This window comes from Sciurus carolinensis, chromosome 2 (assembly GCF_902686445.1).
Source record: "Sciurus carolinensis chromosome 2, mSciCar1.2, whole genome shotgun sequence".
In the NCBI taxonomy this organism is placed as follows: Eukaryota; Metazoa; Chordata; class Mammalia; order Rodentia; family Sciuridae; genus Sciurus; species Sciurus carolinensis.
In genome coordinates, this window is record NC_062214.1 from 7,364,662 (window position 1) to 7,390,438 (window position 25,777).

Sequence of the window (25,777 nt, forward strand, 5' to 3'; positions counted from 1 at the left end):
TCGCCACCACTTCTCCTCCCCATCACCCCCCTCCTGGTCCACACAGTGGCCACACTCACCTGGCTGTGCAGGTGCTCATCTTCCTGCTGGTACCCTTGCTCTACTCACTCTGTCTTCTCCAAACTGCTTCCAGAATGATCCTTTCAGTGTTGGCATTATCTCAGCCCTTCTCAAAGTCCTCCAGTGACTTCCCAACAGGCCTTGAGAAAAAACTCAAAGCCCTCACCACAGCTTCAAGGCCAGACAGGACCTGGCTGTTGGTTATCTCCTATGTTCTTCTCACCTTCTGCTCCAAGATCACCAGCTTCCTGGCATGTGAATGAAGCACTAAGCTTCCTCAGGGCCTTTGCACTCACTCCCCTCTGCCTAAACCAACAGACTCTCAAACAGTTCAAAGGCTCCCTGCTCCCTTTCCTCAGCTCTCCGCCTAAGTACTACTTTACCAGGTGACAGCTCCGGTCATTTTCTCTTGCCTACACTGCTATCTCCTTCACAGCACTCATCAACTCTGGATGGATATTTATATGTTGATTATTGACTATTGATTGCTGATTGCCCATCTCCCCCAAAATGATGTGTGAACTCCTTGGAGGACAGAACTCTTCCTTGCTCTCTGTGGTCCTCCCGTCTCCTAGACACGAGCAGGTGTAGTAGGGCAGTCTCCTGACCACAATTTCGCTTTCTGGGTTGTCAGTCATCCACAGTGCACAATATAAAATGGAAAATCTCAGAAATGAACAATCCATACACTGCAAATAATTCTTAATCAATATATCATTATAATTCTTCTATCTTAGTATTAGTTTTTACTCTCTTGCTGTGCCTAATTTATAAACTGAACTTGACGTTAGCTATGTATGAATAAGAAAAACAGTGTGTACGGGGTTAGTCATCATGGACCATGGGTTCAGGCACCCGCCGGGGTCTTGGAAGGTATCCCCCAAAGGTGAGGGGGCACCACTGAACTCATATTGGTAGACTGAATTAACTTTTAATGAAGAGATATGTTTTATATTTATTATGTTATCTTATTTTTGGAAGGATACCAAAGAGTTCTGCCAAGAGCTGATCCTGAGGACGTGGGATCTGGGCCGCCTGAGCGTGGGAGACGTATCACACACCTTTCTGAGCACTCTTTGATCTTAGACCACGTGCAAACTGAAATTAACACACCTCAAGATAAGTGGCGACCGTGCTCAGTTACACACTATCCCAGTCACTAGCTCAGGAACTCCGCGACCACGAATAAGGCACTTGAAGAAGGAAAGGTAAGGAGACCACCACCCCAGGATCAGGCTTGCCAAGAGGAAGCCTCTTCCACTCCAGGCACCGTGGGGCTACTGTCCCCACTTCCACTCCAGCCCCTGCTTTGGTCTCCTCCACATGACACGAGAAAATAAAAACCACGAGTTAAAAGGAGACTAAAATCAAGTTCTCAAGGAAACCCAACATAATTTCAAATCTAACTTGAAAGAAGTATTCCAAATATCTCATGAATAGTAAATATGTGTTTTGAGCTGAATCTTAAAGTGTTAGGTTTATTTCTACAAAAGCCAGACCAAATGTCTCCCTGAAAAAGAACAATAGTCTTACACACTGAGTTTTCTTAAAAAGACTTTAAAAATCAAGCATGAATTTGTGTAGCGTGCAATCTGTTTACCAAGCTGGACAGTCTGTGTCCCTAAGGTCTACCCAGAGCCCCGGAAAGTCTCACTGATGCAGGTGCTACGTTTGCTGCTGGGCGTCAGTTATGGAGATGAACACATGGGCTGCTTTCTTTGGGGCTCTTTCTGCTTGATGAAGCAGGTTCATTTAGTCAATAAAAACTGCTTAAAATGCTAATCACTCTGCTGAGTGGCAGTAACCAATTCCTCTGGAACAGAGATGCAGATGATATTGAACACATTCTGTAATCGTCACAGGCAACTGCGTGGTCCATGAGGAGAGGTGAGTCACTCTTAAAGTGCACAGAGAGCTGCAGGCCATCCGCACGCTCTCCTCACTCCCCGTGAGGTGCTCCCTCAGTGCCAAAGGAAGAATCACTTCTGAGAAGGATGGAGTTTCTGCAATGAGGAATCAGCAACTTACAGCTTGTTCTTGCTTCCTAAACACAAGAAACATGGTGAACACAACTTGTATTCACCTGAAAAGACTGGTCAGCGTCACTGCGATTAGACAAGTGGGACGTGAGCCCCGAGGTTCACATTCCGCTCTCAGCACGTGTTCCCTGAACAGGAAGACTGCCTTACTGTGGATCGTTGTCTGCATAAAGGCAGAAAGAAGGCCGAGTCATTCTCTAGCTCCCTTTCTGTTCCTTGCCTCTTCTTGAGACCGTTCCTCTTCTTGAAAGTATACATCTTCTCCCAGCCCCCAGGGACCAAGGACCAGGGTCCTGGGACTCACATTAGGGCACAGTTCTCAAAGTGTGTTTCCTTGATCAGGGACTTCAGAATCACCTAAGGAATTACTAGAAATGCAAATTCCAATGTCCCATCCCAAGTCTGCTAGACCATGGTGGGCAGGGGTGGGAGGTCGGACTAGGAGACCAGGAACCAGACTTAACCAGCCTAGCAGGTGACGCATCAGCACAACACTGCTGGAGGCACTGGGCACCTGTACCTTCCCCTGCAGCCCCAGGGCTGAGTACAGAACTCCACTTACAAAATCATGAACCTCTGCCTCCTCTATCAAAAGGACTAATGAAATGTAAATGCTCTAGTATTTTGAAAGGCAGTATAGCAACAGCTGTTTAAATGTTGAACATTTACAATAATAATGCAGTAATTTAAATGGTAATATCAGGGAGATCAGCAGAGTAGGGCGAGTGGATGAGGGGTGGAGAGAGAGAAGGGGAAAGGGAAGGGAATGGGGGAGCAGACTGAGCAAACTGTGTTCTGTGCAGATATGAACATGGCACAAGGAATCCCACTACTAGGTATAATTATAACGCACCAATAAAAAAATTTAAAAATAATATTTTTAAAGGTATTCACGTCCTTCAATTCAGCAATCCTACTCCTGGGATTAGAAAATTCCCTTAACTATAGTTTAGACACTCAATCACCATCGCCAGTGTACAAGAACATGTATCCAAGGTGTTTACTGTGGTATTGTTTATTAGTGGCAAGATAAATCTGATATGCCTAGAGATAGGCTCAACAGATTCTGCTACATCAAGACCCTGAAATATCATACAGCCATTAAGAAGAACGGATAAAAGAGAGGTTGACAAACTTTCCTGTTTCAGGCCACACCGTCCCAAATGGCAACTACTCAACTCCACAGTTTCAGGGTGGAAACAGCCACAATACACAGATGACCGGGAGCAGAGCTGTGTTCCAATAAAACTTTACTTACAAGAAACAGACACAGGCCAGATGTTGTCTCTGGGCCACAGTCCGCCAACACCAGGATCTGTGTTGACTGCACAACCTGTACCTATTTCCACTAGGTAGTCTGACTGTTAAATTAGAAAACCAGCAGACAGTTTTCAAATGAGCAACATGGTTGCAGCTTTATAAAATAAACAAGGGCCCCCAATACACCCACATCCCCTGCAGGCATCTACCTACGTGTGTCTACACCTATAGCTAGATCCAGGTATCTGCAGAATAGGACTGTACGGGAGGACAGAAAGACACACATTTCTTAACAACGTTTAGGAACTGCAGCTGAAGAGAAGGGAGTGGAAAGAGACTCATAAAACAATGAGAAAAACAAAGCACCAATCACCATCTACATGATCGTAATTTTGTGGTTAAATTTCACACACAGGAGTTAATGTAAAAGTTAAACTTGATAGGATTTAAAAATCAGACCCTATCTCCAAATAGTTGGGAAAATCAAAGGAAACAAAGCATGCAGCCCCTCAGCACCGAGCCAGATGGAGCTGCTCTGGAGTCCCGACTCTAATCAGCCTTAGGGTGGGCTCAGCCTCCTACTGTGGTTTCCTGATCACCTGCTCCCCACCCATCGGCCCCACCCTTCCTTCCCTCCTCCTGTCGAATTCTGCACTTCATTCATTCCCTCATCCAGTCCCTTCATACACTTAGAGCGCAGGGCCTGGAAACCTAGAAATGAATAAAACACAGCTCCTCTGGGGTTTGACAGGGTATGGCTGGAGAGTCCGTCCAAAGCCCAGCTTTGGTCATGTCACCGTCCACCTGCAGCGATGCCCTTAGGGAAGACCCTGCCCTGAGCACAGGTCTCCTTCCTATGGCCAGAGGAGGCTTCTCACATAGCATTCCAGGATTCCAGGCACACAGGAGGCACTTAAAAAAGAGTGAGTGAGTCGTTGATGAATGAATTAACCAAATGAATGAATGGATTGCTAAGTGAACGAGAACCCACTACCATTGGCTGTTCCGCCCTCCTCCTCTCCATCCCATCCTCTCCTAGTACCGGTCAGTCCCGAGTCCCGCTCAGGTTGCTTCTGCAGTTGGTATGTACAGGTGCCGAGTCAAGCGAGTGTCTTCTCTCGCAAGGTGCATGCTAATAGTTCCCACTTTGCAGAGGGGGAACAAATGCTAAGGGCAAGAAAGGCATGTGTTCAAGGACACCAAGCTGAAGGGATGCCCAGTCTGGCCTCAGGGGCTGGCCCTGACTCAGCGCTACACTACTAGTTACTTCTCACAGGAAGAGCTAAGGATGTTGTAAACACCCTAAAACATGGGCTCATTCATGTCTCTGGTTCATAATAATGATAGTCACCTGGATTTCATCTCCAAAGCTTAGCAAAATGGCAACTGGCCAAAAGTGGAGGCTGCAAAGAGATGTGTGGACGTCCTACCATCTTATGAATAGAGTATCAGAACTTTGACCAGACCCTTGACACCCCACTGTCTCAGGGATCTTCTTTAAAGTGGAAATTAACTATCTGCCAAACACAATCTCCCTGACTGTCCAGCAAAACCCCACCCTTACCCCACAGGCTGCAGAGCCCTGGTTCCAGCTCTGACAGAGCCACCCAATGAGCCGTCTTTATTTTCTCCAATTCCTTCCCCTTGTTCTGACATTTAGAGACAACGGAATGTGTATTCCTATCATCAAAATGTTATGGAGCTATCACAAACCAGTACTGAACTGTCAGGGAAAGACAGCAAGCAGGGGCTTATTTCCTAGTCCTTCAAAGAAAAGGAAAGAGAAAGAAAAGGAAAAGAGAAGAGAAGAGAAAAAAGTGCGTAAGAGAGAAAGACCACTTTCTTGCTAAGGAAGAAAGTAAATGCGAAGGAGACAGGACTTGGTGAACAGAACTTTGGCTGTAACAATGGATCCTCTGTGGTGCTCAGTTTTAACAAGCAGACTGTTTGTAAAATCAACCATTTGGGGCCAAATTTCCAAGTACAGCATTTTGCCGAGCACCAGATGCTCTCCAATGGTTATTTTTGTGGGAACGAAAGTGATTTGCATCAATTTATTCAGAGCCATCTGAATCCTTACCCACATGCATAAAACAGAATCACTGCCCCCTTTGCTTCTGGTGATTTCTCATGCCTCCTGCTTAGGGAAATCCTCTCACTCCTATACTTGGGAAAAGCTCTCCATGGGGACTGAGCTGTCCGTGACCTTTTAAAGCTGGCTTGCTTGGAATCTGAGCCTCGTTTGGGCACCAGGAGGGAAATGAACTTGGAATTCTGCCTTTAAAAAAAAAAAAAAATCTATGCTTATAGCGGAATTTATTTGATCTTCATTTTGTCCATTCAACAAACCTTTATGCCCACATCTAGAGTTTATTACGGACAGACAGCGCATCCTCCCTTCCCCAGAGGCCTGCAGCCTAATGGGGCATCTACTTTCTCACTTTTAAAACTAATTCCTAAGGCAGAATCCCACCTGGTCAGACTGGCCCTTTAAACACCACGCCTACACTCAACAGAAGCAGGGATTTTTGTGACAAGATGCCCAGCACATGCCAGAATGGAGGGAGGATTCATTTCCTGCCTTGAGTGGTGTGGTGGGCTGGTGGGCTGGTGGGCAGAGGCGCCTGCCCATGTGGCTGTGCTGTCTTTGCCTTGCTGCTTCATTGCACTCTGCTTTCAGAGCAAGGGTAAGTACCTGTGCAGCTTTATGAAGACCTCGTTGAGTGCTGGGCCCTACCCAGAGGCCTCTCGTGGTCTGATGCAGCGGTGCTTGCTCCGCTCTTTGATAATGCACTAACAGCACCATCACATTCCCTGGGTTGCCTGCTTCACCCCACTGCTTCCACGTGCAGCTTCACCTCCTGCTCCATCTCACACCAGCCATGGGAGTAAAAGGGAATTATGAGAACTGCTCACATCTGCTGAATCTTTCCAGTTCTCCTCCAATGCCTCATGTGGACTAGCTCATGTGAACCACACAGCGTGGCAAGGCAAAGACACTGTTATTACCGCCTACATGTCACCTCAAGTAAATAAGGCAAAAAGAGGCAAGTCAGAGTTCAGAAGCAGCACTCAATTCCAGACACAGTGATCCATCGAATTCTGAGCCCCTCTTCTAGCAGAACTCACATATCTTTAGAGCCTGGTTTCTCAACTTGGGCTCTACTGTCATTGAGGGCCAAGTTATTCTTTGTCCTGTGCATTGTAGGATGTTAGTAGTACTCCAGGCCTCTACCCACTAGATGACAGTAGGACTACCAGTGATGATAACCAAAAATGACTCCAAATATTACAAAATGTCCTCTGGGAAACAAAACTGCTACTCATTGAGAAGCCATGATTCAGGGTGACTACACATTCCAGTTTGCCTGGTAGCAATCTGTTTCCATTCATTACTTAGGCATCTCTTTTAATCAGAACTGGCTTAATCAGCATACAAAGCATCCACAGGCACAGGGCCCCATACTTGGAAGGGCTCCCTGCTTGATTTGATGCCCTGCAGCTGCCATCTTGAAAATCATAATAGTTTTTAAACAAGGGCCCTACATTTTTATTTTGAACCTACAAATTACCTAGCTAATGTTACTCCGAATAGAGTACACTTCTGCTCTCAAAAGTGTCCCAGCTTAGAAAAAAAGAAAAATTCCATGATCATCATACTGATCGGACCTAACAGAGCCTTTAAAAGCTCACCACTCATTTTTGCATCATTGATTAAAAACTACAAAAGCCTGCTTTACTCTTTCATAGAAGACTATTCTACTGGATTTAGTCAATAATACACAAACACACCAACACACACACACACACACACACACACACACACACACTTGCCTTTTCCATCATAAATTCTCGAATGCACATCTATCCTAACACTTTCCCCAGTAAGAGCCAGCCTTTGCTACCACAGCAGTAGCTAGAATCTTCAATAAAAAGCAGTATCAAGAAAATAAATGTCTTGGCAAAAATACAAAGGATGAAAAGGTACATGTCACTTCCCTACACCAGCAGTTGCTAATGTGAATGTCTATGTGGGTCATGCAGAAATCTTTCTTGTCTTCCCAAGACAAGACAGCGTGAGAATTATGAAAAACTGAAGGGCATTCACCACCGCAAAAATGACAGCTTATTATTACATATTAGAGCAGGCAGGCTCAGTTAACCAGATATTCTCATTTAAAAAGAAAGAAATCTGTATTTCACAACCTCCCATAATAATTGCTGATCACAAATTTAATTTTTTAAAAATACCATCTGAACCAAGACCTCATAGACCAACCAAAAAGTGGCTGCACTCAGCGCTCACAACACTCCCATGAGCTCTGAAATCTAACTCCTGTTCCTGGCCTGGACATTTGAGACGTTGACCAATGTTCCTTTCTGTCTGAATGTGGGCCAAGAGATACTATTTCACTTCTCTCTGAAAGAGGCCTCATATTTCAGGCTTGGACATGCCCATAAATTCTTGGACAGAAACTTATTTAGTTCCCCATTTCCGGTTCTACAGAAACCATCGACTGGACCTTCCCAGAATGATGTGACCTTCGTGGTTAGTGACACCATCCTGGCTCTGCCTCTGTATCCCTCTCCATGCTGCAATCTTGTTGTCTAATTCTGATTGTCAAATTCTGGTCAAGGTTAACACTTCAACACCAAGACAAGAAGAGTCATGCAAGACAAAGCACCTGACTGCTAGAGCAACCACGAGCTGGAACCTCTTTTGAATAATGTCTATGTTGTCTTTAAAAATGACTGATTCTGCTTAAAACTGCATGTTGGCTTCTGATTCAACTGGTGGGAACTGGGAAGATCATTTTTGCCCTCAGTTAACCCTTAAGGGGTAAAAGAGAATTTACAGGGCTTATAGGGGAGAAGAATATTTGCATGAGTACCTTTGTATCTAATGCCTGAGAACCAGGATTTAGAGCCAGGGTCAGGGAGCTATAGACTCAGGTCAAATCCTAAAGGACTGATTTTGCATGGCTCAGAACTGAGCAAGGCTGTTAAATGTTTAAAGTAAAAAATAAGAGAGGAGAAAGTAGGGAAGTAACATCAAAGTATATAGCACAAAGCCTTAAATATTTACCAGGTGACTCTTTACAGGGAATGTCTGGCAATAATTTACTTACTGACTTCTGGAAACAGATTAGAAACTGCACTGAGCTGATTCCATTCATCTCTACATCCCCAACACTGTGCCCATCTTTATCTTCTTGGCTTCGATTAACAATATGAAAACCATACTGTTACATACTTACCATTCACTTAGAGCCTCCTCTCTCCAGAAACATCTCAAAATGAGGAAAGGCTATGGTATGATCCCTGCCACCATCAGACTCCCACACACTGCCTCCCTGTCCAGCCACCATCTTGACCACTAACATTAGATTTTATAAAATGGTACAACCTGTTGGTAACATCTGATTGGTTTCCTTTTCCTAGAGAGGAATAGCCATGGGCTAAACAATGACCATGGCACAGTAACAGGAGCTCACGGCTCTGGAAGGAACTGTAGAAGGTAAGGCAGCATTTGATTATCAGACAAAAGTGCTGGGCAAAGTACTAAGCTGGGCACAGTGGTGCATGCCTGTAATCCCAGTGACTCAGGAGGCTGAGGCAGGAGGATCACAAGTTTGAGGCCAGCCTCAGTAATTTAGGGAGACCTGTTTCAAAATAAAAAAATAAAAAGGGCCCAGGATATAGCACAGTGGTAAAGTGCCTTGTATTCAATCCCTAGTATCAAGAAAACCACAACCACCACCTCAGTTCCAACAAAACCTTCTCCAGGAAGATCCTCTTTACCCTGATAGAGACCTCTGAATGGCACTGATGATTTCTCTAGCAATTGTTTGTGCCTGACCAGGTATTTTTTTAAAAAATTCAGTTTCAATATGATGGCACATGCCTGTAATCCCAGTGACTCCAGAAACAGCAGGAGGATTACAAGTTGGAGGCCGGCTGGGCAACTTATCAACACCCTATCTCCAAAAGGAAAAAAAAAAATCAGGGATAAAAGAGGCTGTCTCTTACTGGGATTTCTGTGACATAGCAGCGGCATACTTAATCTTTGTTTTTTATTCCAGTGATTGTGACGGCCTCTTATATTCTATATTATATTTAATCCTGTTTCAAGTGCTCATAATAAAGTCTGTGATCATGAAAAAATAAAGAAAGAAAAGGGCTAGGGGCTAGGAATATAGCTCAGTAGTAGAACATTCTTGGGTTCCAACAATAACAACAAAGGAAAACCTCATTATCTTGTATCACATTTGCCACTCACAGCGGAGAACCTTCTCCCCCTCATCATGCATCAGTTCCATTTGTCTCAGCCAGAAATTCAACTACTGTTTCTATAAATAGTTATGTAGGCATGGTTTTAAAAAAGTTGATGGAAGAGGAAAAACCTCAAGCGATGCAAAAGTCCCTCCCGGATTCTCCAACCCGTCTTGTTCCCAAGGTTAACACGCACCTTCGCATCTCCCGGAAGAAAAGTCACGTGCTCACAGCAGCGCAGGTCTCCTCACTCCTTATGGTGCGGACCTCCCACACTGCCCTGCGACCATCCATGCAGCCGCTGCTGCGCATTTCTTGCTGCCTGCCTCCTGTCGTTCCTGTGATGTCATGAGCAGTCATCAGCTGCCTTTGGGAAGACGCCCCTTTCTAGTCATTTCTGCTACTACGAATTGGCTCCCTGGGAATGGGAACTCCGCCGGGGGGACCAAGTCCTTCCTGCAGCCCCTCAGGGGCTGCCCGGTGGAGAGAAAGCGATCAGCAACTACTAGCTAAAAAGAGGACTGTAACAATGTAGACATGTGCACACCTCCATTCCCTTCTGCAACTACACCTCTGGAGTAAATTCCTAGAAGTACTGTTACTGAGCAAAACCATGTGTGCATTTAGTTTTGGTAAATCACAAATTGGGCTGGAGATGCGCCTTGGTGCACTGGCTCAGCTTGCCAGAGGCGCCTGGCTCCACCGCCAGCACCACTCACACACACAAAGAAGAAACTACCCCCAAGAGACCACAGCAAGTTGAACCCACAGAACTCGGTTCCTGCATGTTGTGAGAGACAAACTTGAACTTCTTCTCTAAATGTTATACTCCTTTCAAGATGCAAAGGAGTGGGAAGGATGGTGGAATGAGAGGGACACCATTACCCCAGGTGCTTGTGTGATGGCAGGGATGGTGACCCCACCTCACGCACAGCCAGGAAGTGCACTGCTGTGCTCCACTCCAGTACAATGAATCCGAATGCATTCTGCTGTCACGTATAACTAATTAGAACAAATAAGAATAAATAAATAAAACCAAAAAACCCAAGAAACAAAACAAACAAAAAAGAACTGAAAGTTCATGGATGAAAGGCAATGGAAGGTTTTGCTCCACATTTGTAAACCATTCACCATTTTGCATAGTGTTTAACAGGGAGTTAAAATTCAATTAACTACTTGTTTGAATTAAGAATTCATTTCATTCATGGTCATTGAAAAGGAAATAAAATTTTGAAGACTCCCCCCTCCAAAAAAAAAAGATGCAAAAGATTTTTTTAGGGTTTATTGCATGTTCTCCTAGATAAGGCCTAACACATTACTTTGCAGATGGTGGACAGGTATCCCACAAAAGTGTTTTGAATAATTAATATGCCAAGACATAAAAAGGCTTTTAATTCAATTGTGGAAACAATGCTGATTATTGTTTTAAGCAGTTTGCTAATGTTAACCCAATGAACCAGAGTCCACAGTAGAAAGGAAATCTGACTTTTGTTGGGGCAGTGGGATGGGTGGGGAAAGACTCTGAGCCAAGTGTGTACACATTTAAGCCCAGGAGGCAAGGGTCATTCTAGTGTCTGCACAGTGACAAAATAGATTCTGTGATTTATCTGATGCCTTTATATAAAAATGTGTAGCATGCTGCTTTTAAAACTAGTTGAAAATGAACTGATGTGGTTTCAAGAATTATAGTAGAAGATCACTTGAATTCTATAAATTCACTGGTGAATTTTGTTTATGAAATCCAGTTTGGAAGTATATCCATCCATTCAACGAACAAAAAGGGGTGAGAAAGAACAGCTGATTGGGTCCTGGAGGCTGTGCAAAACCAGGGATCCTGGGTGCAGGGAGAAGTCACCTGGGGGCCTGAGCCCCCCCAGGGGACCCCACCCTGCCAGCCCCCAAAAGACCTGCTGAGCCGCAGGCCTCTTCACTCTGCAGCTCACTCCTTGAAGGAAATTCTAAAGATGACACGCCTGGTGGTGGCATGAGGAACATCCCACACACTGCCACTCCTTGTTCCAAAATTAGACTTCGTCACAGACACCGATCTCAAAGGTGGCAAAAATAGCAGCTTCCCCAGGGAGGACCCGAGCCATGCTCCTCCGCAGCTTCTCCAGGGAGGTGGAGGTGGCTGGGGAGGCAGAGCCTCCCATCTTGTTCAACTGTCTGTCCCACCCCCACCTTTGTCTAACACCCTCTGCAGAATGACAGACGCACGTTAAATGCGAGACACAGGAATGTAGAGAGGGATCATAGTCCACAAGCTCACTACTATCGACAAACCTTCCAGAAGAAATGAGAGTTGAAAGAACGACAGTTGTTGCTTTTGTCCTTTTTTAGACAAGCTGGTTGATGTTTCTGGAAGTCGCTCTGACATTCAGGCAATCTGAAAATGCTGAGACTGCTGGGTGGGGTCCTAAGTGCCCTGCAGCCCCTCAAGGGAGAGCTGGGGGCTCAGCAGCCAGACAAACCCAGCCCGAGCTCCAGGCTCCCACAATCTGGAGTTCTGCAGGACGGGCAGCCTCTTTCCCACCCCACGACTGTCTCCTCGTGGCACGTGGGCCAATGGAGAGTTCTTCCATGTTGAGGATGGTGAACGAAATGCTCTCTGCTGTGGGCCTCCAACCTGTGTTAGAACAAGCACAGTCCTTGCTGCCATGTCAGATAACTTTCGCCACTTCCAGGATCGGAGGCTGGGCATCTTTGGGGAGCCCTTATTCAGCCAACCACAGCTGCTGCTGGCACCCAACCCACAGCCTGGTCTTTATGAGCTTTGGGATTCAGGGTCACAAAGATGACTCAGTCACTTCCCTCAGGGACCAGCATGGGTCCCGGGTGTGGCATTCCATCTGCAGATGCAGCCTGGGCAGAGAACAGCAGGTTAGGGCTTCCAGGTAATGCAGCTGAGGCCCCAGGTGAGTTTCCCGACCTCCTCCAGTTATGGCCTCAGTTTCCTCAGAGAAGCAAGGCCACTGCTAGCCGAACCCAGCCACACCTGTGTGGGTCCGATCTCGGTTCCAGAAAACTCTGAGCAACCAAGGGAGGGTGGGCCAGCAGCGTCACTTTCATTTATTCCATTTCATCACAGCGTCTCTTTTCTCCCCTGATCAGAGAGATTCGAGTCCACTGACTTTCAGCTTTTCACAATCCTTAGTTCAACTTGCTGAAAGTCACATCCCATTTCGGACCTTTACCCATTTCACGTAAAACAGGATGTTGTTGCTTTAAAATCGCATCCATTTTACAGAACTTATTAAGCTTACAGCAAATTAAGAGTGAATGACATTTTTTTTTCTAGTTACATTTGCAATGGGATGATCTGAATGAATGACTCATATTCTCGATTAATTTTTAGTGGAAATAATGAGGAGGTTGTAAATGGAAAAACATGTGCGTGCAGAACCTGCCTTTCAAGCACAAAACAATTTATGCTAATTATGGCTTCAAAATGAGGTAATTTTAGAAAAAAACTTCTTTAGGAGCTTAAAAGCATCTAACAGGATAGCCACACAAGTCAAATGCAGTGATTATTTCCCTCTGACTTTTAAGTGACTTGAGTTTTGCAGCTCTATTTTTCTCTCTCTCCCTCTCTCCATCTCTTTCTCCCCATTAACCCAACCATTCATCCATCCATCCATCCATCCACCCACTCATCTATCTATTTATCTTGCAATATCCATAAGTGCTAAGTATCTGGGGAATTAAGTACAAAGAGTTCATTTGTTCTAAAAGAAAGTCTTTGTGGAAGTTCATAAAATCAAATTCTTAAATATTCAGTCTTCGATTCAACAATTAATTTTTAAGAATTTATACTAAACAAATAATCACTGATGCACAGAGCTTGAGCACTAAGCCCAGTTTTAAAATCTATGGAATGTCCCCGTGGTGCAATATTACATAACCATGAAATAGATGTTGCATGTGTTTAATGAGGTAGAAATAGAGAGATACTGTATGTTTTCAAACAGCTAGTCTTCAGCAATGTATTGAGTACAAGTCTGTTTTTTAAGTCCACACAGTTAAAATACTGGAAGCTACATACTCCAAAGCTAGCAATGGGCATATTCCTGTGTAGCAGGAATGTGGGCAGTTTGTTTTTTTGTTTTTGCTGTTTTGAATTGCCTGCAATTTTTCAATGATGAATAGATTCCTTAGTAAATGTGACTGTTTCCTGTAGTTTCTTATAGTAGTTTCTGATTCTCTAAACACCGTCAGATTATATCATTTCCTACCCTTTCTTTATTTTATCTTACTAAGACACACACACATGGAGATGGTAGTAATGAAAATGGACACAGGTGATGGGACATAATCACTGCTACCATCCTTTCCGCCAGCCATTGCTTGGATCCATCTGAACCCACCAACATACTCAGCTATTAATGGCAATACTCAGCTATCATTAGCAACAAGAACAAAAGCTTATGTGTAACAAGCATCTCTCACCTAAACCTCACAAGGAGATTTAAAGGTAAACACTATTACCTTCCCCATTGTACAAAGCAAAAGACTGGAGTTTGGAGAAATCAAGAACTTTGCTTCTTTCCTCCACAGACCAGAATGTTTCAGAGTTGGCCTTGGAACTAGGTCTGTCTCCACGGGTAGTGATCCTAAACACAGTGATAGGGCACTGACCTCTATCTCTGCATCATCTGTGTCTACTCCTGTATCGGTCAGATTAGTTGGGGTTTTGCAAAAGCAGATCAACAGGAAGAGAGGAGAGAGAAAAAGAGACTGATTGACTTTAAGGAACTGGCTCACATAATCATGAAACTGAAGTCCCAAGATCTGCAGTCTGAAGGCCTGAGAACCAGGAGAGTGGATGGAGAAGGTCTATGGATTCTAGGGCAGAGGCCCGACGTCCCAGCTCGAGACTATCAGGCAGAGAGCCAGCTCTTTCTCAGGCTGCCTTTTGTTCTACTCAGGTCTTTTACCAGCTGGATGAGGCTCACCCACATCATGAGGGCAATTTGCTTTCTTCAGTTTACCAACTTAACATTATCTCATCCAGAAACACCCTCACAGCAATTTTGGAATAAAGTCCAACCATATACCTGGGTACCCCATGTTCTAGCCAGGCTGGACACTCCCTCCATGTCGCCACCTCTGATGTCACACTTAATGCACGGGCCTAGCTCCTGCTTCTCCTGAAGGCTCAAGTCACGCTGGCTCCCTGTCTGCGCTCATGCCCTTCCAACGGTACACTGTCCTGCCACCTGATTTGTCTGACCCATAAAGAAAAAATGGGTTTTTGAAAAATATTTTCAAATGGTTGAGGGGAAAAAGAAAAATCAAGAATATTTCATATGAGAAATTTATATGAAATTTGAATTTCAGGGTCCATGAGTAAAGTTTTTTCTTGGAACCTGGCCATTCCTTTTTATTAGTTTTTCTTTAGCTGCTTGGTTCTACAATGGCAGGTAAGTAGCTGTAGCTACTACCATATTAATCAACAAAGACTGAAATATCTATTATCTGGCTCTTTCTAGAAAGTTTTGGTCCTCCCTGCTGTAAAACCCATGTGTTATGTACACAGGTCCTTCAGGAGTGGTCTGGGGCAGGTCACAATACTGGCTTGCTTTGCCCCTCCTTAAATCCAATCAAGCCATAGATATCCAAACTACCCTACTCTTACCATGCTAAATCTGCTGCCTTCAGTTTTATTTTCTTCCAGGCATGAACTTTATGTAGATGTTTATAATTACAATTGTGTGATTTTTTTTTTTTTTTAAATATTTAGTTGTGTACCTGCATTGTGTGCTTCCTCCAAAGGAAGAAACTAATGACTGCAGTTCTCGGTGCCATCCACAGGACTGTGCAATGGAAAGGGTGGGTGTCTGTGTCCTGCTGGTGGACTCAGGAGCACCTGTGTGTTCCTAGCATCTTCACACAGTGACAGACGCGTGGCTGTGTATAGCGTGTGAGGGTCTCTTTGGCACACCAAATGCTGCTATTTTAATTGCAATTCATTTCCCAAAGTTACCAACTGGATGGTATTATACCCAGATTTAAATCCTTGGTTTCCCTTGAAAAAATCAAGGTCTCCACCTCTCCAGAACCTTCCATCTCGTGTCAACAGCTTTTTGACATTCCCTCCAGTTTCCCTCAGCCCTCCTCTCTCATTTGTTTCCTCCCCAGCCTCAGATGGCACTGGCAACTACAACTTCTAATACAGCTATAAATACATACCCACACTGTTGCATCTCCATAGTTGCTGATACATCCAAATTGACTTTAATGTAGATGCACACGTGCAACAATTTAATCACAAAGTCATAAGCGAATGATCAGGGATGTATGGTTAGGGTTTTATCAGCTGGGGAATTCCAAGGATGGCATTTAATCCATGCTGTACACTTCTGATATAGAAGTAAACCATCTGCTCCAAGAATGCTACCCATATTGTTCGGCACAAAAATTCCCAGATTGCATTCTGCAGTGGCACACACACTGGATCATAAGGAAGAAATTCCGCACGTACCATGGAATTTTTCACGCTCTGTAGCAGGCGCTCATGCTGCTCCGCTATGGCCAGAGCAGCAGAGTGGACTTTCTGATAGATGGCCTCTCCATCGCGTGTTTGAAAGATAAACAGCCCTTCACCAGTCTCACACATCCTGTGAAGACAAAAACAGGAAGCTCTGAAATCCTGCTCCTGAAGCTCCAGGTACTAAGACCTCACGCTCATTTACTTTTACGATACCAGGATTCCTGTTCACGTTTGCTTAATGAAGTTAACTAGAATCAAAATGTTCCAAGTGTCCAATTAATTACTATAAACATGGGCAGGGAACCCAGCACTGGGAGCTAGCACGTGCTCAGTGATTGTCTCAGGAAGCAGAGGAGAGGACTAAAAAGGAGGTGCTTCTTGAGTCCCAGGATCATCCCTCACTTCCCCTTGCTACTCCCCAGCAGGAGCCTGTGCCTCTGTGTTCCTCCAACAAATTCTTAGCAGACCCGAAGCCGCTCAGCTCAGAGGTGAAAGGAGGATTTCACAGTGCTCTTCAATTCCGTCCTAACTCTCCTCCCAGATGGTGGCTTCACTGATTCTCTCATTTCTAAAATCCTAGATCAAATTTCACTCCAGCTTCCGCTCAATGTGATGGATCGAATGCTGCTAATTTATGTTTAATGAGCATGATTGTGCTGAATTAATATGTGGAACACAAGGAGAAATTCTTCAAGGGAAGCTGCCTGGCTTGATAATTGATGTCAAGTGTTAAGAGGAAGGTCACCTCCACCCCAGGCCGCTAAAACCAGAAATAATTTCATTAATAGGAGGAGATCACTACATATAAGACCAAACAAGTGCTTTAAAGTTAAACACGTATTGTATACATATGCTAAAACATACTTAATTATTATGAATATTTTTTAAATGGGAAAAATGATATGCGGGAACATTTACAAGAGCTGTGATTTTGATGTGCGTAGGTATGGCAACAGTAAACAAGGAGGTAGGGTTTATTGTTTCCAAGGATCTGGTTTTTCTAAGGTCCCTGCTCCCACTTGAGAACCTCTTGCTGAAACACTGGATTTAGTGCCCAAGTTTTGCTCACATCTGAGAAAGTGTTTAATTCAACATGGAAACTAAGTAAATTTCCAACTCAAACCATGATTAATTTTTTTTTTTATCTACTCCAGCATATGCAGTTAATGCAATAAAACACAGAAGATTCCTCCCTCTGATTTTTCACAGTTGGCCTGGTACCACGCGGGCATATGGCAGCTTTCTGCACGCATGGCAAGGCTTCAGTCAATATTCAAAATCTGCCTCATTGAATTTCATGAAGACGGGCTGTGCAAGAAGAAAAAGAAAGGGGCAAAAGAAGCTCTTCCCATAAGCCAATATAAAGAACTAGTTCATGAAGTTGATCCTGCGACTTTAATTATCATGTCATTCTAATACAAAGAGGAACTAAAATTATCCAAACTATCCAGGAGCAGCGGTGCATGCCTGTAACCCCAGTGACTCTGGAGGCTGAAGCAGAAGGATCACAACTTCAATGTCAGCCTTGGTAACTTAGTGAGGCCGTGTCTCAAAACAAAAAAATAAAAGGGCTGGGGACGTGGCTCAGTGGTGGAGACCCCCTGGGGTCAGTCCCTAGTACCAAGAAAAAGAACTAAGACTAACATTCAAAGCATTTTTCTGTCAAGCTCCATTTCCTTCCTGAAACATCCTACAATCCTGCAAGCCCTACTGCCACTTCACCTGCAAGCAGACCTCCATGCAAACTTGACTCCGCCACCTGGCACTTGATTCTGCAAGGCCTATGGATTTCATAGATCTTTTTTCCATCAAATATGAAAATCCTCATTCTAAGAGAAGGAAGTCACCTTAATGCATTCTTTACAAGGAGGAAGCAGTCTTGTTTCTCCTAGGACAGAGGGCACTGTTTATTTACTCATCTAAATGACCACTTCCCTTCCAGAAAGGATGAAGCCACCTGTCACTCAGAAACACCTGCAGGATAATCAATTTGCAAATCAATCTTTGCAAATCCAAACTCTGCAGCTGTGTTTTTAAAGTTTGGAAAACTATTAAAATCTAGTTTTTAATATTTTTTTTCTTTAACTGCAACTCACAGTTAAAAAACAAACAAACAAAGTTTAGTTTGTGACCCAATACTTCCTTCTATTTATGGATCAATCTGTCATCAATCTATATAACATGCTGTTTTCTTATTTTTTAATACTGATGGAAGAATGCTTTATCTGTATTATGACCCACTAATAGGCAAGATCTACTCTTTGAAAATTAAATTTCATCCAATGTCAATTTTTGATAGATGCAATAAGCCCATTCCTTTTCTTCAGTGACATTTGAATTTCTCAGATACTGTTATCAAAAACAAATGAAATCAAAACACCAGACTTCCATAGACCACTCTCACCCATCCCTGAGGGTCCTGAACACGCGCGCACACACACAGAGAGCTTATCACTTCGAGGAAGAACTGGGAGTCAGGGCCCCAAACTCCCCTAGGCAGAGAAAGTGAATGGGTCAAGTTGCTCTGACCCTCCACAGCAGAGTGGCGATGGGCCTTGTTTAAGATCAAAGCCACAGCCCGCGCCAGCCAGGGTCTACCTGAGGCAACAGGAGTCCAGCAGAGACACAGCTTCTTGATGGTTTTGTGAGGTCCCTGAATTTTAAATGTCAACAACCTGTTCCTTGTTTTTAAGCTGTGAGGGACCAAAATGGTTTCAGCAACCAGATCTGCCCCAAGTCTCTCAGAGCACATTAAAAAGACAAAATGTATTAAAGAGCTTTGAAGAAAAATGAGGCCTTTGGTCAGAACTGCTGGGACCTCTGTCCCTCTGCTCAAGATGTGTGTCCTGCAGCAGGACAAACGTGACCAGGAAGAGGCAGGCCAGGAGCACTGCCTAGAGGCTCTCCTGGCCTCCCCTGGCCTCCCCCTCAGTCCCCTCACCTCCCTGACAATGCATTAATGTCACCAGAGGCCTTCTTCAGAATAACGGAATGGGCAAGTGCCCCAAGGCAGTAAGAAGAAAAGAGGGGGTAATAAAATGGACAAGAAAGGAAGTACCAAGAAGAATATGGCAGACAGGCTAATGGTCTTACATAACCTCATTCAACAACAATGTCTCTGCAGAAAATAACAGGCAACTTTCTAATGGCTTCGCCCAGGGTAGAACAACAAACCTGCACTTTGGTTTTTTATGGTCCAGATTCCTTTTTCTCCTTTGTTCTAACTATGGGTGCTTTTCTAAGAATGTCCCCAATACACTAACACTTTCCCAGGGCCCTATACTCACAGAAACCAGTGAGGCAAAAATAAGGAATTCAAGTATGGCCTTTCTTATCTCCTCTGGGAAGAACTGGATTCCTATATTGGAATACTGTGGCCATAGAGATGGGGCGGTAGCTTTGAATTTCTCAACAATCATTTTCCCTAAATGATACACCTGTCACTCCAAACATGAATTATTCAATTAGCCAAGAATCCAGAAGAAACCAATTGCTCAGAAAACACAGGGAAATTCATGAATTTATCCACACCAAATATATGCCAAAGCGCTGTGTAAGAGGAAGAGCTCAAGCGGGGACTGCCCAGACTTCTGGGTGCTTCAGCTTTCCAAAGTGCAATGCCACCTGTAAAACAAGATGACTGTGGCTCTCACCTGGCTTTACTACAACTATTAAACAGGCTTTGCAGAGCGGACGATGCCGTCTTCCAGGGAGTCTGCCATTCCCGGGGGGAATCTGAGCTCTGTGTAGACAGCAAGTTTTTCTGATTAAGCCACAGTGTTCTCCCTACTCACCAGACACGAGCACCCCCAACTGTGACAACCAAAGGGGTCTCCAGCCAAATGTCCCCTGGGACACAAAATGCCCTGGCTTGAAAATCACTGAAATCAACCAAATACAAAAGGACAAGAGAGAAACTGAGTTACACTTCAAGGGCAAGAGGTCAGGTAAGACCTCCGGGGTAGCCGCTGCTGGGCGCAGGCCCGCCACACTGCTGCACCCTGGGCCACGGGACTCTGGGCAGTTGTCTAGCTTCCTGTCTCCAGTCCCACCACTGGTCTCTGCCCGGCTGACCGCAGCTTGAGTCCAGGCAGCGCACGCTGGATGGAGGTCAGGGCCACCCAGGCCCTGCTCCTGGGTGGTGTCCCTGGCCCTGCTGTGGGACGCTCTATCATCGCCCGGTGCCACCCAGGCCTGTGAGCACGGGACAGCTCCTGTGAACATCCAGCATTCACGCGGCTCTGGAGAGGGCTGTCCAGTGCTCACGTCACCTGTGACCCCTGCCATATCAGTGGGCTTTTCCCCTCAGGCTCTCTGCCTCACTATGACTAGAAGCCAAATTCCTCCCAACAACCTTCTGCTGGGCCTCCACCTTGACCACGGGCTGCTTCCCCCTCCCTCCTTCCACTCAGCCACTTCAGCCTCCTGGCTCTTCCTCCAATACTGCACCTTGCCCATCCTCCTTTATGGAGGAATGCTCTCCCCCCAGATCCCCACATGGCTCACACCATCTTAGCTCTTTCAGGTCGTGACTCAGACATGGTTGACTCAGCAAAGCCAGTCCTGCTCACCTCATTAGGACTGCACCCCTTCTGAGCCCCTCTATCCCTCCCAAGTACACTTTTCACTGTGGGACTCGGGCTAAGATCTACTTTACACTTGTTTATGTTGGACGTCGTCAATATCCCTCCTGTGCTGTCAAGTAAGTTTCACTGCTGAGCCCACTGCTACCTCTGCAGTGCTAAGGACCACACTTGGCACACAGTGTGCACTGGGCAAACGCAGGGTGAAGGAGGGCGTTATGCAGACTAGTCCTTTCTAGAATTCTGAGGTACCAGCACATATAAAATGATGGTGTGCACCTGTGGATGTCACCTATGTTTTGTTGGACACGGGCATTGGTGAGTGCTGATTTTGCCTTAAAGGTCAGAATAAAGCCATCCTTTTAGGAATTCCACGTGCTAAAATCACAAGCTCAGAGGCAGGCAGGACCTAGCCAAGCTCCCAACAAAGCCAACTTGGTCCTATTTGTCTTCGAACCCCCTCACCTAGCACAGTGCAATAACGAAACACCCCTTAGTGTGGTCATTCAAGAGGTGGTGCTTTGCAGGAAAAGGGAACACTCCCTTTTAATTTCATACATACCCCCATCCCTGGAATATTTATAGTAAGTATGCATTACCTTTATAATTAAAATCTTCTTTCAGATAAATGCTAATGAGGAACAAATGGCCATATAAATGATGTAATTGTATTTGTTTTCTTGCAAAGAAGAGAATTTCACATCTCCCAAGCAAGTATGTGAGACCCAGTATTCACACTGATCTCCTCTACTGAACACAGCAGGAAAACCTGAGGGCACTGTACTGTACACGTGATCTCAATTCTTTGGAAAGAATGCAGATATCGTCTCTGAAACATCCAGAAACTAGAGATGACTAAGTAGCTGAGAATCAAGTAGACAAACAAAATATCCAAAAGATGGGGGAAGGAATGACAGGAGAGTAAAACAGACATTATTAACTCATGTACATGTATGACTGCATGACCCATGTGATCCTGCAATATGTGTAATCAGAAAAATGAGACTACACTCCATTTGTGTATGATCTATCAAAATGTATAAATGCATGCTACTGTCGTGTACAACAAATGAGAACAAATAAAATTTAAAAGAAGAAATGGTTAAGCAAAGGGAAAATAAAAGATGTCATACAATTTTTATTTTACCCATAAACTCATCAATCAGAGGAGGAAACCATTTTCTTGTCCAGTGAAAAGTCATCTCGCCAGCTTATGACTTTCAGGGCAAGCGGCATGAGAAACGGCATGATTTATTTTCCAAGGCTGCTCAAGTGCCTCCACTCCACAAATGTAGCTTTTTCACAAATCTGGTACACTCCATTTAAGAAAGGCATTTGTTCATGCCATTGGGATTCTTACCGTATTTCACAAGGATAAGTATATGTAAATTGCATATAAACAACGTCACTCATTCCTCCTAGCATTTATCTATAAAAGAATTTTCATTATAAAAGTAAAGCATACCTTCTAAATATTCAGTAGCGGAGGCCTGTGTGCTCTGAAGAGGGAAAGTTCCCTCCTCTACTGCTCAGAGATGACTCTGGAAGTTTCTCTTAAAATGATGTCGGAAGCACAAGAAAGACTCTCTCCAGCTGGCAAAGAAACGCACTCATGCACGGGAATTATTTAGTACGTTCTGCCAAATGTCACCTGAGCCTTTTTCTCACTCCTGCAGGTGTAAAACCTAGGGCATTCATTTAAATCAGTCAGGAGGGAAGGCAGTCTGACATTGAAACGTGCTAAGTCAGCACCCAGCTGGAACCCTTACAGCAAATCTCACCGGACACCTGCCACCCCTCTTTAAACAATAACATTTCCAGAATGGTTCCAGGGGGACGTAGCTGGGGTTAGAACTTTATGCCAACTGGATCTTCCTATGTAAAGTTGGAGGCCCTGACAGTCTGACCTGTTGAAGCCAGGTTCCGGAGCTTTGAAGTGCAATGAAACAATCCAAAGTTTAGAAACACCTCGAACGAACAAAGTGTATGTCTCTTGGTCCCCCAAATAAATGAACTGTTCTTTGTCTCCAAGGGCAATTAAATGTGCAGTTTTGCACTTTATTACAAATTTTATATTTCAACTTCAAGTTTCCTCAAGGCAACGTAATCACACTGCTTATCTGGGGGGAGAAGGGGAGGAAAGGCAGGTGGGGGACGCTGGTGGCCTGCGATCCTCACACAGCTGCACAGGAGGGGTGGACAATCCCGGCTGTCCACGCCTTCACTCCAAACAAGAAGAACCACAGGAAGACCCCAAATTAAAATCCAACTAAGAAGGTTTACCCACTAGTACCCGAGGGCATCCAAAAGGGTCTCGGCGAGTTTAGCTGTGTGAGTACACTTATCTCTCGCTCTGCAGAAGGTCGTTAAGAACTAGGCTGACCTCCAGCAGCAGGAACACCCTCTCAGAGACCTATGGAGTTTGGAAGATGAAGATCTGAGTGTGAATCCTGAACCCACCACTCACTAGCTGTTATGGTTTGGAGGTGAGGGGTCCCCCAAAGGTTCACGTGTGAGACAATGTAAGAAGGTTCAAAGAAGCGATTGGGTCGTGAGAGCCTTAATCTAATCAGTGAATTGATCCCTGATGGGATTAACTGAGTGGTAACTGGAGGCAGGTGGGGTGTGCCTGGAGGGAATGGTTCACTGGGGGCGTGACCTTGGCGTATATATATTTGTACTTGTTGAGAGGAGATTCTCTGCTTCCTGATGAGGCCAGCTGCTTCCCTCTGCCACACTCAATTGCCAAGCTGTCCTGTCTCACCTCAAGCCCCAAGGAATGGAGTCAGCTTTCTATGGACTAAGAGTTCTGAAATCGTGAACCCTCAAATAAACCCTTCCTCTTTTATAATTGCGCCGTCAAATCTTTTAGCCACAGCAGCAAAATAGCTGATCAAAACACTAGCCCTGGACCTTGGGACTTCGGGCCTTTACCTGTTTCCCTCTAAGAGAATGAAAATATTTTCCAGCCTCTGTGATGGAGTGAGTGGCTTTACCAGGGTGGCACGTATACAAAGCTTCACAGTGATCTCGCATAGCAAGGGGTGGATCATCGTCGCTGAGTGTTTTCAGTGGCTGAGACACCTGCTAGGTTTTCAACCCTGCATAAATGCACCCCATAATCCATGGTTGTGGGAAGCTCCTTTGTGCAGCGTGCGATGTTTACCAACACCTCTGCTCCCTCCACACCCTAGATGCCAACAGTGCCTTTGCACAGGTTTTGACCATAAATGTCTCCAGACGTTATCGAATGTCTCCTGGGAGCAAAACCGCGCCTGGCTGAGCCGCAGTGCTGTGGAGGTCCAGCCCTATTACAAGTGATACCGCTAACTGCAGACAGAAGGCCTCTGGACCCTCTGTGCTTTGAGCAATTCTGAAATACCACATTGGATGCATTTTGTTAGTTTTTAAAGACCCCCCCCATCCCTTCCCTTTCTGCTGGCAATGTGTGCCTTGGGAGGAAGTCCCATTCTACTTGTGTCCTGGGAGCTTTGTATGAAGTTCTCAGTACAAAGACTAAATGGAAGGATGAATGTAATGGTCAATGCATGACAGTAATTCATCTCCCTTCCACTGGCTGATGGTGTGGAAAGATCCCAAGGCTTCTGGAGGTCACCATTTGGAGCCTAGAAGAAAGAGGACTCTCAAATGAAAGTCATGGACCACCATCTGGTCACTGAATCAAGCCAAGCCTGAAGCCATCTCGACCCCCAGACTGAGTAATATAAGGCAATGAATTTCTTTTCTGGGTCAGTTTGGGCTGATTCAAGAGCCTGCTACTTCTCCGGCATCGTTCCAGTTGTTGTCACATGTGCCTTTATTTAATCTTCATTGTAATCTCATGATAAGGAAGACACTGTCCCCATTTTATAGGTGGCAATGTTCCCACAGACCTGTGTGGCAGGACTGTAATTTCATTTCATGTCCTCCAAGTCCATCTCATTACGAGCACCCCACTGTCAGCTGAGCTCAAGGGCACTGGAGCCACCGAGCAGGAATAAGCTGGATGTGAATAAAACTTTGCCCAAGGTCTTTAGGAAGAAGAATCCCTGTGTTCTACAGGAGGACAGTCTTCAAGTTTTGCAAATGCATGTTGGGTATATGAAAACCACCTGCAGAAACTCAGCTCCTGCTCATTTCTTAAAATGAGAGGAAGAACGGTATATTAGGTAATATGAAACTGCCTTGTTTTGCACACATCCAAAAATAGCCAAGGAAAAAATTATCTTCACTAACAAAAGCAAGGCAGAGAGAAACCTTCACACTTGAGAGAACACAGATGATCCTATTATCCTAGCGCCTTGATGGAAACTATAAAAATTCATCTTTATTTGAGTTTCAGACAAAACACAAAGTGGTCATATTATGTTGGGTTGCCTGTGTCCTGCAGGGCCAAGTCCTGCTCCAACAGTGATCCAAATGGGATGTCAAAGGCACTTAGGGGATGCCTAGAACCCTCGCAGGTCACGACCCTGCAGGGAGGGTCTAGCTCAGATAAACTTACACACTTTGCCCAGAGTCCGTCACTAGTTTAAAACAGGTTAGGACCCAGACCTAGGTCTCTCTGACTCCTGAAGTAGTGCTCCTCACACTATACACACTGCCCGAAAACGGAGTCAGATCCTAAGAACCACGTCCTCTCACCTCCCCTCCATTCAATGCCACGCTTGCACCAGCCTCACAATGCATGACTGCCAATGAGAAGGTTCTTCAAAATCAACGAACACTCTGCGTTCCCAGGACACTGGAGATTATAGGTATTATAACCATCTAATTGCTGGCGTTCTTAGATGGAATTCCCAGAAGGACAGACCACTAAGGGGACATCGAAATCATGGGATGAGGCACTTTCATTTTCCAAGTCAGTACTTTATAGCTGTTGGTCAAAGACCATTGAAAAAATTATGGAATTTATGTCCTCAAGAGATCTACTCTTTTCGTGCACCACTTCTTTTGCCTGAGCTACTTCTGCATCTCCCCACATCCACACCCATCCCTTGATTCTATTGTCCACTTGAGGATTCTCAAAAGAAACCTGTGGGCATCATGGACACAGAAGCAAGCCAAGCCTG

The 25,777-nt window shown here is 44.9% G+C and overlaps 1 protein-coding gene across 2 annotated transcripts in view; it reads right to left on the reverse strand.

Annotated features, from left to right (window-relative positions):
- Dok5 (docking protein 5) overlaps positions 1-25,777 on the reverse strand; it is a 154,427-nt gene that overhangs the window by 15,006 nt on the left and 113,644 nt on the right. For both annotated transcript variants that reach the window (XM_047542227.1, XM_047542228.1), the window contains exon 6: positions 16,114-16,249. In XM_047542227.1, coding sequence (XP_047398183.1) covers positions 16,114-16,249 — 136 coding nt within the window. The remainder of the gene's footprint in view (positions 1-16,113; positions 16,250-25,777) is intronic.